At 26.0% G+C, this 19,642-nt stretch overlaps 1 protein-coding gene across 3 annotated transcripts in view; it reads right to left on the bottom strand.

Annotated features, from left to right (window-relative positions):
* The window catches only part of LOC114128079 (regulating synaptic membrane exocytosis protein 1), a 184,689-nt gene that overhangs the window by 105,072 nt on the left and 59,975 nt on the right, over positions 1-19,642 (bottom strand). For all 3 annotated transcript variants that reach the window (XM_027992493.2, XM_050202711.1, XM_027992491.2), the window contains exon 4: positions 15,343-15,454. In XM_027992493.2, coding sequence (XP_027848294.1) covers positions 15,343-15,454 — 112 coding nt within the window. The remainder of the gene's footprint in view (positions 1-15,342; positions 15,455-19,642) is intronic.

Below are 19,642 nucleotides of genomic sequence, written 5' to 3'. Positions count from 1 at the left end.
AAGTAACAATAATATTATGTGTACGTGCGTACAAATATGACACATTATAAATTATGATAGGTGAAAATACGCACACAAAAGAAATTTTTCGTACGCAACTACTCTTTATATTTTCTATATTAAGCTCCTTAATCAAAACACAAGAAGAACCCTTAAGATTTTTTTTAACTACAAGAAAGCTATTATTTACTCACTAAACTCTAGAAACAAATTATTATATCATGTATATTTTACAAAAAATGCATCTATTACAGTATTATACCTATAGGTATGTAGCTATAGTTTGTAGTGCTTGCTTATACTATATTATAAATAATATTAATGATAAGTAGTAATAGAAGAAGTAGATAGCAGACACTGAAATCCATAATTAATTATTATATTTTTCGACAAAAAAAAACAAAACTTCTTATCAAAGCAATTAAAACCACACCAGATTTTCAAAGAATTGATAATGAAAAAAACCCACAACAAAACAATTAAAACAACTCTGTATTTAATAACGAAAACATTAGAGCAAAAATATTGTATAAAAAAAACTACCACTGGCACTGTACACTAAATTAAATTGTACGGCAATGGTATCACGTGCCAACGAGTATCTATAATATATTTTACATCTAATATATAATAAAAATAAAAACGATCCCTAAACTCGAAAATGTTGTCAAAAAGTTTTCATCCGGCGTCCCAATCGGACAGAGGTTTTCAAAAAAAAACTACAGTATTATATAGTGCATAATAAAATGACGAGTTATAACTATTATACATAGTTGTCATAGCATTATCGTTTATCGAATGAAGGCTTGCGAATCGTTGCGTAGATAAAAGATGATCTCTTGTGCTTCGAACTCTCGTTTTAATTAAACCGTTTTAACGCCCTCGTATAATCCGCATAATGTCGCGGTAAAACGTCTGAAATATACCTATATTATATAACCAAACTCCGTAAACCTATAAATGGTTTGTAATAATATTCAAGCGAATTATCCAAATTGCGTATTAACCACTGACTCTCGTATACCAGTCCAAATTATACGCGCAGCCCCAGTCACAATAGCTACACAGTGGTTGAAGGTCAGTAGTGTATATCATAATATAATATGTATACCTCTACGCCAGTGATATTCCCACAGGGGCATACTATCATAATAATATATACCTACCCTCGAGGTTTCATTGAAAAGCAATTGATGTACCGCGGCGCGTATCGCCCTATACGCTTTCGAATGATTCGAAAATAAAAAAAATAACTCGTTAACTCGGGAATATGTCGCGTCGATGTTTTTTAAATCAAATACTGACAGTTAAATTCGAACTCTGCCTTAGTGGATTGACTGCGCCGGAATCGTGACCGCCGGAAATAATATAGAACGCGAATTAGTTATCCTCTTTGAGCAGTACTTGATCTACTTGTTAAATGAACTGATTTATTTATTTTTATTGAATTCTTGTCTCATATGAAGACACGAAAACAATACTATTTTAATTATATTATTTTATCAACCTCCATTTTATTAACCTTCCATAAGTGCGTTCGTACACTTACAGCTAAACATATAATTACGTCGTATAATATGATTGAATAGAATAACGATCAGACATATAAAATATTTTATCCGTTTAATTGACTTTTTCTGTGCTCGCTCAATAAAAGCGATTATAATTGTTCATTATTATTTTATAATAATAATATACATATTATATACTAGGTACGTTATATAGTCGTTCCGCTCACGAGTATTCACCCATCGTTAAGCTCAGATTATTTCCCGATACGTACTCAACCGCGCAGGGCCCTCATCGATCAAAAGAAAAAAAATACAGAGCTGCTTTTATCAAATATTTGAAAATATTAATACTGTAGACGTAAATGTCATAACTTAATAAATTATACCAATAATAGCTATTATACTAAATATATAACTGTTGTTTAAATAATATAATAATAAAACTTTACCAAAAAACAAAACATAAACTATATAATGTATAGGCGTATAGAAATGAAATATATTATAGAATGTAAATAAAAATGCAACAAAGAAGGTTAGGTGAATATTTAAAAAATAAATAAATAAAAAAAATATTAATTATTTTTTTTATTTTTATACATTTTTAAATATCATAAATTTATAACCACGCTATAATACGTCAAAACAAAAATTTTTATTCTCATCTAAGATCAGCTATTGACTGAGTATACCGAAAAAGAATTTAACAATTTAGTAATGTTCGCAGAGTAATGGTTTTCTCGAAATCTCTTTTCAAAAATATCGAGAGACTAACACAGAGAATCACCCTTTAACTGTATTTAGCCTGATGACATTCACGGGCATTCCCCTTCCGCTCGATCCGGACTTTTCATCATCGTCGCTTAGCACTAGGAACCCGTCGTCGTGTCACGGCAGAAATCATCGCCGTTTGATCCACGTTATACCTTCGCACGACAGCCGTTTCCGCTCGACGTATTCAGACGACGATGACAACGACGACGCCAGGAAACGCGCACGTGAGCAGCGGATAGATTAATGAGACGCGGCCGTCAATTATTATCCGCCATCCGCACCACGAAATACTATAAATTTCGTGGTGTATGTACATGCACGCACTGCGCATAAGACAATAATAATTTGTACAAGTACGTCGTGTGTTTGCTCAAGACTGCGTCTCTCTTAAGAAAGTTAATTATCAGTCGGAATCGTAATACATTTAATCGTCGCGGTTTATTCTGAATCGCATTATAATTAAATTATAAACCATGTACCTGCAATTTTTTTTCTCCAACGCTTTACGTAGAATTCTAATTGTTTATTACGCCAGATCGTTTTTGTATAATTTAATAATAATAATATTACGTTGTGTGTATCGGTATTCTAAATTTGTGAGGCCGCAGTTGTGTTATATAGATACAAATTATAAATAAATTTGTTAAATTAGCTTTAAATAAAAGAAAAATCAATATCTATTAAAAGAAAAAACTATACATTTTTGTGTGTAGAGGGAGGTTTTTGTATAAAAAAATAGATCCCCCCACTTTGTTAATTAAGTTTCTGATAAGCGAATGTTATGAGTACATTAATTTATTATAAAAAATAGTTTTAATTTATATTATAGTTCATCTAAATATTAATATCATGATTGAATAATATTTAAATAAAACAACATATTATATTACAAATAAAATAATATGGTGAGGGTTTCAGTAGGTTTATTTTACAATCTATAATACGTGTTTTGTCCTTATAAGTAAGTTTGAGTTTTTACCTATATTACAGTGATAACTAGATGTGTAATATAACTATCATCAGAATCACCATTACATGTTTAAATTATTTACATTTAAGCCCTATACGTTAATTATGTATCTGTACTGACTTCGTTTGAGACATCTAGTTTCAAAATTTAAACTAGGTATACTAATATCCAATTCACTTTAAAATTGTTGTAAGCACACTTAACTAATAATTATTCAGGGTATCTTGTATTGTTATTTTAATTAAAAATTATAATACCTACTAGAAAACCGATACCATATTGTGTGTCTAATAATAAAATACATAATGAAAACAATTAATCTAAGAAAAAAAAAACACAATTTCAGTTTTGTGGACACTGGACATCTATACTCAATAGATATAATGATGATTCATAAATGCGTAGCTTGATTCTATAATATGATTAATATTATGAAATAAGATGTTTTGCGCTCACAAATATTTCCTGTTTGCTTAATTATATCAATTTCAAAATACACTATACAGCAATCGTAATTAATATAAACTAATATATTATTATCGTATAAATCAATCCACAAAAAAATTAAAGATTAATAAAATACCTATAATAAAGTCTACATTTTAACGAAAAAATCTTATTTGGGACTAAGTTGGTCCAAGTAAGTTCAGTAAGTCCAAAGTTTCCACCCTCCCCCAAATTATGTATGAATATATTATAAATATTTAATATTTGTTTTTATATTAAATATAAAATAATAATACAGTATCTGCTTATAGAGAGATGGATTTGACTCAAATTGCTTATCACGTACCTATTTTTATTAACATAATTTATTTTATTTCAATATAAAACTGCATTTATGACTAAAACAGTGGTTCAGCTTATAGTTTTGCTGCAAACTTTATAAGCGACTATTTATTGATACATATTTTTGATCCAATTTTGATTTTATGTAAATTCGATAAAATATGTGTACGTGCCTAAGTATTTCAATAAATTACGTTGAAAATAAAACTTTCCGTTTACGTTTCAGCTCGACGTCGCGGAAAACTGTGAAAAATTCAAACACTCTTTCTTAAGATGTCAGTAATAACGTCGTTTAGAAACCTTTTATATTGGAAATTCAATGGGCATCAACTTACAATTCATATACACCTGACACGCACACGAGCACGCATGCACGCACGCTGGAAGAAAAACGATTTGAATTTTTTTTCCTTCTTAACAAACGCATTTGCGTTATTATATTATATATATTTTTTAAGTGATTTGGAACAAGTGTCTCAGCGCTTATATATAAAATATAAATGTGTATGTCTGTGATATATATACACGAGGTAATAATGTTTTCGTGTATGAACATTCCCAACATATTTCACCGGTCCTCCCTCTCACCAAGATTATGATGAATGGGTCTATTCGCTATTGCTCGTCACCTTAGACACTAGTCCTCCCATCACACCCAACCTTAACATTTTTCCACTATTTTGTTGTTTTTTCACCTGCCGATTTATTTTAGTAATTTCTCTACACGTCTTTTCGTTTCTATTTTTTATTATTATTATTATTCTACACACGCACACGTGTTTATATATATATTATGTAGGTACACAGTAAACGGGGAAAATGAATTTTGTAAATATATTTACCCCGTCGTGGGTATAAACATACCCACAAACTCGTAGACACATATACGTGTAATCATTGAGTAAAAAATACACCAAAAAAAGTGTAAAAAATATGATGACCAACTGACAAGCCGCTCTGAAGTGTTTAGGCAGCGTTTACATCCGTTGCTGCCACCACGAATACCACACGCACCGGAACCGATCGATACACATAAACCCGGAACGGTCAACAGGTTAACACCACCGCCACTATAGCCATCGCCGTTACCGACGCCACCGCCACCGGTGTCCCGCAAATTGCGTTTGCCGTGTATAATAAGTAATAACCATCGCCGTCACCACACCACCGCCCACCGACTCGAGACCGCCACTTGCGTTTATTGATATAAAATATTCATGTATAATAATAATAATAATAATAATATATTGTTATAAGACACTGCTTCAATCGTATTTCACTACAGAGAGATCTTGAGTTAGAAAAAGTGAGCACATTGGTCTATATTATCTATTTATCGTCCTACGGGTGGTAAATTAGAATAATATTCCTATTAAGCTCGCGCATTATCTCTGATGTTCCAGTGTAATGTTCTGAAGAGTTTTGTCGATCTGTGTTTAAGTCACAAGAGTAAAAAAATTAATTTTCAAGTGTAGACACTTAATAACAATACTCTAGATGAAATTATTGGTTCATTGTACCACTGATTGATCGAAATTATTATTAAGTAAAGCATAAAGTACCTTCATGTCATTGGAAATGATGAAATTGTAAATCAATGTGCATATAATATGATTGTATTTTATTTGTTCTATGGCTTTAATTATTATACAATTAGTAAAAATACTTTAATAGTTTCGACAACGATATTCAATACAACTCAAGCCAGATCTCAATCGGATAAACATATGAAGAATTTATATAAACAAAAATAAATCAGTTAAAATAAATTTCACTCTCGACGAAAATAACTGTCCTCAACTACCTCTCAATAATAACCCAAACCAATTAAAAATGTAACCAAATACTTAGGAGTCCTTTTAGATAAAGAATAAAAAATAATATATAACAGTCTAACGCTCGCCTATACCTTCGCCCATTTTGATCCTCTTCAATTAGTCTAAAAAACAAAATTTTAATATATAAGACAATTATTACTTCTCTCTGGTGACTTGGTATTCAAATCTAGAATCAAGTCAAACTCTCAAACATAACACATGGTATACATACAACCAACAGTGTTCTACATGATGATCTATATAATATCATAACAGTTAATGCAATAACAATCCACAATATAAAAATTTCATTTAAAACTCTACTCAAACTAAAACCCACTAATCTCTTGTAATTCATCAATCACCATTCCCAACAACTCACCGAAAAGACTTAAAATAAAATGGCTACAAAATGTCTTTAAATAAATATAATTAAAATAAAAAAAAATCCGCTTCTTTAAGTCATTCAAGCCAATTCATATTATAAATTCATACTATTTATTTATCATATTTTATCTACCTAGATTGTATATTATTAAGACATTTAAATGGAAAGAAGGGAGAAGTGAAATAAACAATCTTATATTTACTAAAACGACTTGATTCACTTATAATAACAGAAAATATGGAACATTACACCGGTGTACGAGAGGTATTACTATATAATAAGTACAAGCACACGAGGGACGTATATGCACTGCGTCAATTAAATTAATAAACATCTTGAATGCTATTTTATTAATTATACAACCACTAAAAAAGTTATTCTAACTAATAATTTTATAAAAGAACAACATTTCTTTAATAATTCAAATTTAATTATTATTGAAAGTGATATAAAAGGTATTTTGATTAAAAGTAATAATTTTTATTTTTCTAAAATTTTAGATCACATAAATAATATCTCATTATATTATAATACGTTAATAATTTATAAATATTAAAAAACTGTATTATAGAAAAACAGTATAAGCTGCGAGAAGACATTAAAATCTGCTCTTCTGTTGGATATAAATTAACAAAAATTATTTTATTTAATACTATTGAAGTTCAATACTACTTTTTTTAAATACCTTGTTTATCAATAGCAATTGACGTTGTGGTGGGGAAAGCAATTAACGATGGCTGTCATAACCAGCTGTTTTATTTACATCATAGAATGTAGGAGAAATACACACACGCGCGCATAACTAATGTTTATTCATATCTGATCAATGATTATAGCATACGAATAAACATTATTTAAAATATTGGCTAATGTATATAATGCTATCACTATAATTATCTCTTAATATCAGGTGCGTTTTGAGTTTTGTATACATACAATTTTAGTCATCTAAGTCAAAATCGAATCACGAATTCACCAATGAGCAGCTGCACTATTATTGATAGTAGTACTACTATTAGTAAGTAATAGTTGTGGTAGTAGTAATAGTAGTAGTGGAATTTGTATTAATTATGATAATAAAGAGAGTTATTATTCGTATTATTTGGAATGTTTATGACTGTTTTATGATAAATGAAATTTAGCTCGGCGCAAAACCGTCAATGACCCGAACCGTTGCAGCAACGGATAATTTAACATCAACCTTCGTATTATTGTAGCTAGTTGTAATATAGTGTTGCTTCCTATGTCGTAATTATTACACTTATTCGGTTTCAAGCAACAAACACTCTAGTAACGCGAAATATTAATCTATGTATTTATATGTATGTATTTATATTTAAGTCTACTCGAGTTTCACGACCATGTTATATAATGGCTGATAAAATGCATCGCACTGTTTGTTTCACTGTGTGGTTTTAAGAAGCCGCACACATTTCAATAATTGAGGAAACTCTAAAATTTCATTTTTACACCATGCGTATACTTATAAATATGGTTTAAATCCACCAATTAATTTTTAAATTGTTCGCAAAAGTTTGATGCAAATAATGGTTAGTCCAATATAGTTATTCCTATGCTGTTTTAGTCTAATCTATTTTGGCTTATATAGTTATAGCAGAAAATTCACTATAATTCAATATTTGTACTATAATGAGCCAACTATAAGAAACAATTTAATAGAGCTGATATATTTACCATTCATACCGTTAGAGGACTTGCAAGAAATTTCCGATAATTTAATAGATAACTTAGACGAAAGCTTTGTTGACTTTATAACTTATAGTGAATCAATATATATATTTGTGGACGAATAGCACGTTGTAGAAGACAAGCTGTCGTTCTATATTCACTACGGAATGCGGTATGCATATAAACTTGTATTAAGCCGAAGAAATAGCAACAAAAATGTTGTAAAAGGTCTTCATTCATAATTGAGAAAATTCCTATTAACTGATTATTTTATTATTAGAAAGTTTTTGAAGAATATAAAATAAATGAAATATATTATAATCTTATTTATACACACTTGTTAAACTTCCAGTCCTAAAATAATTTACTGCAAATCGAGGTTTTTTTTTAAATATAGTAACTAACTATACACAATATAAAGTAAATAACGAAAATAGTGTACATTTTAAACATTGGTTTATTACTAATAGGTCATCCCAATGGTAATATAGACTAAGATAACAGTAGATATTTTGTTTATATTATTTTGGTTATTGTTAGACAAACACTAATAAAAAAAAAAATATAATAGATAAATTAAAGTAAAAAAATAGTGGACAAAAGTTTATATTGAGCATATGTATATCTTACATTGTTTTAATAAACAAAAATTGAATCTTATGTGCAAGACATATATTATAGTTGTAATACAATCATTATCCACTTGAAATATCTGTGACAATAATATTATGTATAGTCACAAATTTAAATTGTTATTCATTTAAAATAATACATAGGTTAATTTCAAACAAAAAAGTTTATTGTTTAATATTATTGTTTGTTTCAAATTTCTAATTTATATTAATGCTATTTCTGTAATTTTTCAGAAACTACTGAGAGAGAATGCTCCAAAAGTAATTGTACTGTAAAATATGTGAGGGGTGACAGCTGTTAGTTACGTGACTTGAATACCGCAATAGTGACATTTTCTAACTCATGCTATGGTATGAAAAACATGTTAATGTTTCACATGAATACTACGATAGAGTATAATCAAGTTTGATTAAGTAAAAACTTAAGTTCAGACTCGTATGAGTTTAATTTGTAGTTCGTTTTAGCACTAAGGTCGTGTAGGTGTATTATATTAAATATATTGAATCAGTATTTATTTATTTTATTATTATTATTATTTTTTTTTTTTTTTGATTGTTATACTTAAATTTAAAATATTTTTAAACTAAATATTTGAATAAATGTAAACGATCACAAGAACAATGGTAAATAAACAACCGTTATATTATGTCAAAAAAAGTATTTTTAAAGACCACTTAGAATAAACAATAAATAGTATTACACTTAAAATAAATTCAGTTTTCCTTTGTTATTATTATTATTATTATTATTATTGCTAAAAATATATGATACTTATGATTTAAAATAGTTATTTTAATCAAATTAAGTGTATGAAAAAATAAAGTATCAATCAAATAGTATTCGCTAAATGACAAAAATATCTATAATTATTAATCTTCAAATAACCGAACACTAAAATATATTTATGCATGTTCACAAAGTTAAAACTAATAGACGTATCAGATAATGAAAATGTTACACTTTATGTAAAAAATAAAATCAGTAAAAGAAAAGAATCAAAACAAGTAGTTCCAATGTATATTTAATACAACTAAGATGAACTATACAAATAAATATTAAATTCATTTCACGTGTGTAATAGCCAATTTCAATAATTTAAGTTAAGTTAGTGAATATAAGCTTATTCAACCAACCTAAAAAGCAATAAAATGGTCAAATTTAAAAACATATAATATTTATCTATTTAAATTATTAAATCCTGACAAGTGACAATAATATGGTTTTTATTACAGATTACATTTAAAATATTTGTTAGGTATGAGATAAACATTATACATATTAGTGAAATATTTATTTAATATCAAAACTAATATTCAAAATTTAAAAACACATTATTTTATCATTCAATCCACTATAAAAAAATTAAAATCATTAAATTATTAAAAAAAATTGTAATCATATAGCTTTAAATAAGGTCAATCTGTAGTTTAATAATATTTTAATTTAATATGAAACAATTGATAAAACTACATAATCATATAAAATTCAACAACAATTAATTATATAATTTTAGTGAATGTCAATTGAAATTATACATTAAAATAAGTAATAAATATTTATAAAATTTTATTATTTAGTTTAACGAGTGTATTTTTTTCAAAAGTCTGAGTTGCATAACATTCTATAGAATCATCAATGAACATATCGAACCATTGATATTTTCAGATTTCTCACGATGAATGGGCTGTTTCATTCTACTAAAAATACGCTTTTTCATCTAATATTAGATAGTGCAATATTAAATAATAAAAATAAAAACTAATCATATTCAGCACAAAAGTAGAATAATGTCACCATATCCTTCATATTTTATAATGAGTATTATGCCGGTCTAGATCGATGGTAGCTTTTTTTCTCTTCCAGTTTCTCATTTTTTTTCCTCATTTCTTTACGTATGCGCGTATATAATAGTTATATAGAGCATTCAATCTAATAACGACCCGTATACACAAGACAAGGAATTTAATAAAGCATAAACAAATCGAATTAAGGTCTTTCCTTGCCATGTATAGAGTATTATGCGAAATTCCCCCGAGTTCTAAACAGAGCGCACAAAAAAAAAATGAACGCAATTTTACTATATAATAACTTCAAGTCTTAAATAAATACAAATCGTACAAACATGCAGGTTTTTAAAAATGATGCGCAGAGTCAAACACAATTTCCAAAAGATCCTTTCATTAATTTATCATCTATAAACACGTGCTTATACGTGCAAGGTCATGTGGACACCCAAACCGAGTTGAGAACAGAGATGACAACTACAGATAACGTGACACTATCAAAATTGGCATTTAAATTTAAGATATCTTTGTACACACGAAAATTGGACCTGGTAGATTATACGACTAGATCCAATTTTCCCATGGTTTTGATACTCAAATAAAATTATCTAATTGTGTTATGAGAAAAAGTTAACGTGTTTTAATCCTGACCTGATTAGGATAACTAATGCCTCCTGATTTCACATACGAGTATGCTTAATATTTTTATTATACAATATGTAGATTTAATATCATGTGTGTATGTTTATATATGATAAATGTATGTGATACTAATTTTATGTTAATATAACATCAAAATTAACATACATCATTTAAATAAATTATAAAATATTTAACTAACTTTTATATACCAGAAAAAAGGTAGTAAATACTAGGTAGTCGAAAATATTAATACATACATAACGTATACGAGTATAATGTAAGACAATGTATATTTTTACTTAATAAATCCATTACGTATAAATCCCATTTAATTTAATTAGTGAGGTGTCATTATCAAAGATATTATATAAGCTTAATGAAAAGTAGTATTATATTAAACCATTGATATTTTATGAAGTAGAACGTGAATAAAATGAATACTTAAAAACGTAAAGTGCATAAGCATAATATATTATTACTATCGCTGAAAGACACGACTGCTTTTATAAAAATAATTACGACGAGTAGTTTCCATTTGACAGCGCACTAATTATATTTAATTTGGTCTACGTTGCGTATCCCATCATTTTTTTTTTTTTTTTTTGTCAGGTAAAATCTATTACCAAATAATATGAGATGTTTTGATATCATAAATAAATATGAGTAAATTTTAGTTAAAAATACTGTTTAGATTTGAGGGCTATTTATTCCATGATCACAATTATTGAGACAGATAAAAGTTCAATGGATCCAATGATACACAAAAATTTAATTAATAGGTTTTTCTAAGTTTCAAGTACAGTATAATTCAAATTGTCTAATAAAAGTTTAGAAAAACTAAATACTCAATCCTAAATTTGAACAATTGATAGCTTTCAATAATCAATTCAGAGAAAAAACACGTGCATTAAAAACCCAAAAGTCAAAAGCTCATTTTAAACTTCAGGTGGAATGTCAGGAAATACACCTTTTATAGCTATATATACATATACATATATTATATTTTTGAATACAAAATATTTTTACAGGTTTTCAAAAAAAATATTTATTTATTTAACTAAGACTTTTTTTTAGATAATTTGACATTTCATAGTATAAATTTATTGTTTCTTTTTTACTTTAACTAATTGCATTATATTTTGTGATTTAATTCATCCATTTGTTTTATAAAACGATCGTAATATTTAAAAAAATCGTCTGAAATACATCCCAAACCGTTTTAATTTATTTATCTATAATTATTATTTCTTTAAATTAAATTATACATCTTTGATATTTTTGTGTACTAAATATTTTTCAAGATACACGTATCGTCAAACTAGTCATAAGATTCAACGGAAGTTTGTTTTAGTTTTGGTCCCTTGAGCAAGAAGTCGTTGACTTTCCACCTCTGACCACAAGCCCTGGTCCTGATGACGCACTTTGAGCTAGGAATGGCCAAGATTGTTCAAGATATTATTCACTTTATTTTCTAAAATTACATGAGAAGTTCCCATTCCTCAGATTAACCAAATACTGCAGCAAGTCATAAGCATAGTATACAATGTTGCTTAGTTAGAAGTCGGGTACTCACTCAGATATTATCAATATATACAAAATATGCTGATAGATCCAAAGCCTTCCATACAAATTATACTACTAAACAAAGTATAAAGATCACAGCAATAGACTTTAATATACAAGCAATTGATTTATTAATAAATACAGTATATATAATATAGTATATCGGTTTGATTTACTGAATTGTTGATTCAGAATTTTTTTTCTCAAATTATTTACTAATAAAACATTGTTTACTATTAAATAATGTTATACCGGCTTAATGGAAGTAATGTACTAGAATACTAATAAGTATAATAAATATAAATATATATATATGTATGTATTTTATATTGTATATAATATATATATATACATAGATATATTATATATTTGTTATTTACTTGTCTTTTTTTTTCATTATAAAATATAGCAAAATCGCTTGGGAGCTTAAAATAAAAAAGTAATTTGATGAAAATTTTTGAATACATTACTGATTGTAATTTTTAAGTAATAATAATTTTATACATAGGTACCAAATCAAAGATTTTCAGGATTACCATAGCTGGGAAACTTTAATGTCTGTAATAGAATAACACGATGTTTGCACAAAACGTTCATCGATCTGTTAAAATAATTTAATACTTTCCTTTATTATATTATCATTTTATGTGGGCATATATCCAACATAATTTTGATCTCTGTGTAGGTGTTTAAAACTAGAGGTATTATTTGCATACAAAAGTGTATTCCAAGTATTGTGGGCGTTTTCCTTTTAAGTTCCCATTTATTTATTTTTAAAACTCAAATTGATTTTACTTAAAATTACATTTTTATAACCACTATTAATTTTTTATGTTACATTTAATTTCTACTAACGCAGTAACTATTAATTTTAAATATTGTATTTTATAATTTTATTTAAAAGTCACCACAATTCAATAACTGTTATGAATCACACTTTACATGCATAGTATATTTATGTGTTTATATATAAATACTTTTATATTAGACATTAAAAATTATATGTATATCATTTACAACGCCCAGTAAAAACTTGTAAGTACACAGTGATAATCCTAAATGTATTGATATATGTGTATTAAAATGTGTATCCATAAAAGGTTAAACGGTTTTTATTGTTCAGATGATTTCTTGTTCAGATCCTTGACCTGAATTTTTAAACATTGAGTGTTAGCTCCACAATACTGGAGATTTATTTCACAAAAAGATTAACAAGTGGAAAATGAAATACTATCAATAACGGTATTGGTTAGCATAAAATCATTAGAGAATAAAATATGAATAGTCGTAAAGATTTAAAACTTATTCCGATTAGCAAGATTATAACTTAAGTAGTGTAAAAATATACTTTAAACTTTAGGCAATTTGATATAAAACAAAACTTATTCATATATAATATATATGTTATGCATACACAAAAATAGGAAACTTATTAGACAATTGTCCAAATAAAAATTAGGCTGTTGAATTTATACTTTGACGCGTCAATCAATATTGCAATATCCATGTTAAATTACATTTTAGTAATTTTAATTGAGTACATACTCAGACACACTGTTAATAAATTACACGCACAATAACACGAGTATAAACTTTATAAATAAACGTTTATGTACCTATTCTATTATATTATATTATATATGTATATACTAAATGTATTTGTATACTAAAATGTATAGTACTTAAACTAAAATGGTCAAATGTTAAACAACGTGGAAGTAATGTAAAAATTATAACTTAAAAGTAAAATTAAAAATCACAAGCATATTTTTGGAAAATTATAGTAAAATTTGAACAAGATTATTTTACTTATCATGAATAAAAAGCAGGTTTAAAATATCATGATGTCACTACATAATGTAATAACTTTAATATCAAAATCCTATTATCATTAAGCCTATTTAAAATTTGTTATTGTGTATGAGATTATCAAATTTTCGAAGCTGTTAGCAAAAGCTATTTTTCGTATTCATAATAATTAATTAATAAACAACGTGTTCACAAGACACGTGTCATTGTTTTCGCTTAAATCAAAGTTGAAAGTTGAAAAGAAAGTATTTCTAAAGAATTTACTTCAATTAATTGGTTTAATCATGACATGAGAAACTACTAAACTTTATAAAGAGCTAATTAGAATTTATAAAACAATTTTTAATACTCAAGATATGATTAATTTTATTTAATGTTGTTACATATTTTATAGTATGATTAAAGCTTACGCTTTATATTATATTGTTATCGTTGATCGTCAAAATAACAACTTAGTGCATTTAATATTGTAGCATGTTATTTGGTTTTATATTCATACAATAAAAAAAAAAAAAAAACAATAACATTTTTACAATTACGTACCTATTTTATACTTTAATTATTTAAATGAAAAACTTTTTAAATGTATTAATTGTTTAGTATTTTCATAGATCATTAACCATTATAAATATTGATATTACTTTGTATAAACGTTTTTTTATAGATTACGCCTTAAGTATAACTTCACCAGCCTCAGCTTGCAAACAAATTTTATAAAACAAAAAATGCTCCAATAATCTTTATTTTGGAAAATCGTCAAAAACACTATTTCAACACTTATTCACTTTGGGTAGTTTGTGAATTCGATGATTTAATATAAAATCGGTATATTTTTTAATAATATAACAATATGCCACAAAATACAGTAATGTTGCAATTTTTGTAAATTTAAGAATATCGTTTTATTTTTTTAATTATATTTTAATATTTGCGATTATTATAGTAAGATTTTATTATTATTAAAATTACTTACGTTGTAGTTGGTTGTTTATTTGAATTATCTTCTGGTGGAGACGCAGGACTAGAAGTAGGGCTACTCTCTGCTGGACTTTGACGATTACTAGCACTATTTAACTTGGTGGTCACTGAAAAAAAGTGATTTTAAAATCATTATTTATTTTCTCCGTTAGAAGTAAAAAAACGTACGATAAACATAATAATTTTATTATTTATTAATTTTTAAAAATATCAATTTTAGAACATTTCTCAATGATGATTTTAAGTATATATTTTTAATGCTTATGTAATATAGACTTTATAAATATATTTTCTAAATTTATTAAAAGTGCTAAATTAATCTTATTGTCTCATGATAAACAATAAACCCCAAATATAATAATGACAACAATACATGAGAAGTTGTGCTGATGAGATGCTCGGGAGGTTTTCCAATTATCCATAATCCATTCATAAGTCATAACTCTAAAATTAACCTTGCTATCCAAAATCTATTTTTATAATTTAAATACATTTTAATAATATAAAAAAAATTGTATGTTTCTAATTTTTTTCACAATTAAGTATAGTTTTTCAATTAACATAATAATAATATGTTATATGTTTATAATGTGAAATATAAGTACAATATTAAATATAAGTTATAACGATCCCTAATAATATAAAATATTTAAATAATTCTTGTTAAGAAATATACCATTTACTTCCCAAAAATAGAAAATAATGAGTAAATTATATAAATGATATTAAATCATTATGCATTAGTTATACACTTAATATATAAGATTATTTAGATTTTAAATATCTCAACTAATTATAAAAATGGATATGATTAAAAATCAGAAAAAAATCATTCAGTTAGTAATTCAGTTAAAAAATTAAATAGAATAATGATACAGGATGTTAATACTTAACAAGCTTTGCACACTTTGACACATGCTATTAATATATAAATTATTTATAATTATAGCATTTATGTTATAGCAACAATAGATAATTACTAATTCAGATGCATTTAAAATATAATTAAAATCAACCTGCTAAAATAAACAATTGTCATCTAAACTTTTTTTACTATAGTATATGATATCATATAGATAGTAGATAATAGATGATTTAAACATTTAAAGTCAGTTATAAGAATAAAACATTTAAAATATTTATTAAACATTACAGAAAAGAATAAAAAATACCTATTCAAATAATATTAAAAATTTGAACTACATTTACTCATTGTATTATTATATAACCGATTTTAAATGTCTTTTATAGAAAAAAAAACTACAAATTCAATTTAAATATGTTTGTATGAAAAAAATTACACTTCATCGTAATGTTTTTGAAAAAAAAAAAATCATACACTATTCAAATATTAATTTAGTCATATATAAAAAAAAATTAAGATAAATTTTTCTATTAGATTTTCTTAAAATATTTGTATGACTTACACAAAATCATTCTGTACTTAAAATATACTATACATGCTATCGTTAAAAAATAAATATCAAATTGTTTTTACAAACTTACAATGTTGTGTGTTCTATTTCGCGCGTGGAGGGAGGAAGCTATTGGTTTTACAGTTTTTAGTTTATTATTATTTTTCAGAAAACACTTTTAGGGTAGTAAAACCACTCCAAAAGTTTTCATATAGTATATAGAATGTCAATCGATTCCAAATTGGGACATAGATTATAGTTTGGGTATTTTAAAAGTTCACAATTCCCAAAAGTATAAAAAAAAAAAATCACCGAAGAAAAATACTAAAAAAAAACAGTGCTTTTTTGCAGTGTTTGCGATGATAATACTGCTTTCGAGTTGAATATGACAACAAAAAAATTCTTATGTTTCCACCTGTTTGTAAAAGGCGCCTTAATTTCAAAAATGCCTATGTTTTATATTTTTTTAAGTTTAATGAAAAAATTAAGCTTGAGTATATGCTGAAAATAATTATGAAAAAAAAGTAATGATAATCGTTAATTGTTTTTGTTTGGATCATAAAGATTTACCAGAATAAATGTTGGTAAATTAAAATAAAATTCAATGAGATATAATATTATAAGTGATTTTTTTTTTCATTTTATCTTTAGGTTTTTTCACACAACACGGGCTTGTAATGTTACCCATTGGGTGCCATTAAAACGTTTCCGTCCCGTTAAACGATAATACCGTTTGGATGTTTACTTTCATTAGCTAATGAAAACTGCCCTCGTTGTCATCTTTATGTTTATTTTACTGTTCGTTCATAAATACAAGATACCTATGTGAATTATAAAGGTGCCTATATACTAGGCACTATCTTGAATATATATTTGAAACAGGTACTATGGCTATAGATATATGTATATATTTATTTTGTTTTAATAACGCGTTAAAAAGTACCCATAATTTGATTCTACTTTATAATTCTTACTATTTTCTTTTTTTAACAATCATTGTTTTTATTTATAGTTATTATTATTAATGATTATTGTATAATATTGGTAATAATAAGTCACTCACAAGTTTATTTAATCATAAACATTTGATGAAATTTTAATGTATGCGCTGAAAACTACTAAAAACGTTCACATAAACTCCAAATTCGAGATTAACGTAACTATTCATTATACAATGTATGAAAATAAAACCAATCGACAAAATACAGTAATGTTTCATAAATACCTATATATATATATATATATATATTATATTTTATTTATCTGTAGATATGTTAAACTAAGAACTTTGCCGAGGAACAAATTATTATGCGACTCGAAATTTAGTATTTTAAATTTTAAATATTTAAAAAAAATAAATACATATATTATTAATATTATATTTGTATAATCTTTATAAAGGTTTTTAATTTTTCAATATGACTACATTAGTACCTAGGTAGAATTAGCTAGAGAATGATAAAAAAAATATTCGAAAAATGCCATTTAAACCTCTAACCAAAACCATTTTTTGAGTGAATTGATTTGTTTTTGCTTTTGAGTTTAATATTATCATAACACAACACCTTAACAATCTTATATCCAAATGAGAAAAGTGAGATTGACTTTTTTCTGTATTTCATGTCTGAATTATTTACTTTACAATCGTGGAATAATAAATCATAAATTAATAGTTTTATTTTCATTTTAGAAAGGAGTAAGTTACGTTTTAGTGGTCCTAAAACAAACGGAGATTAATATTTCGTCTTAACATTCTTATGTATGGATGATTAGGTATTTCAGTTGCCGTTAAAATTCCAAAATGAAGCATACAATAGTCTCCTCCATTATAACGTTGTCTACTATAGCTCGTTTTAATCTATCCCAAATTTCTTTAACGATATTGTTTTTCTAAAATTATTTGGTAATATATTATAAAACATAATACTGCCATTTAGATTTATAATAAATAGTAGTAAAATTTCAAGTTTTTTTAATATTAACAGTTTTAATATGACAATTTAAAATGAAAACCGTTCAACACTTATAGAGCACCTATATGGCTAATATGTTATGAAAAAGAAAAGAATAATAACGGTAAAAATAATATCCAATTTCTTGGGATCAACAGAGAATAAGGTAAAAAAAATATTTCTCTGGCACTCTTTTCCACATGGGAAATCTCTACTTACACGGATGGCTATCCACATGATAGTTTTGGATTAACCTTAATCTATAATGCCACACCCATCCATTTACCGACGAATGAAAATGGTTTACAATCATTGGACCAACATTTTGTCTACCAACATGAAAGTTAAAATAAGTTGTTTTTAATGGATCGATGAAAAAAAAAAACAGACAAACTTACAATCTAAATTAGATTTTAGATTTTATCGAGTATAAGAGATATAATAAAGTTATTTGTTTGCTACTATTAATTTTTTTTCTAACTATGTTCACACAACTGATAAACATTAATAATGTACCTATGAATATGAAAAAACAGAAACGTTATTTTTTATAAAATTGTTATTAATATAAAATTATAAAGTATTGGTAATAAACTACTTGGCCAAAAATAACAGTTTCTCGTTATATATTTATATTGTAACCAAGAAACTATTATCAAATCAAAAATATTATAATAACAATTTATTAAAATTAAAATATTATAATTATAATAATATTTGCCTTAAAAAACCTAGATTATAATACACTAACCGTGTTTGCTCTGTATGTACCTAATTGCATCAATTAAAGCTTTCCTGATTGCACTTTTTTTTCTTACTAACTGGTGATTTATTATAATATTGAAAAATTATATTGATTAACTAAGTATCTACATATAATACACAAAATAACTGCATATTTAGCTTCAATATTTCTCATAAATTACTT

Source organism: Aphis gossypii, chromosome 1 (genome assembly GCF_020184175.1).
Source record: "Aphis gossypii isolate Hap1 chromosome 1, ASM2018417v2, whole genome shotgun sequence".
Taxonomy (NCBI): Eukaryota; Metazoa; Arthropoda; class Insecta; order Hemiptera; family Aphididae; genus Aphis; species Aphis gossypii.
This window is presented reverse-complemented; position numbering and strand designations above follow the sequence as displayed.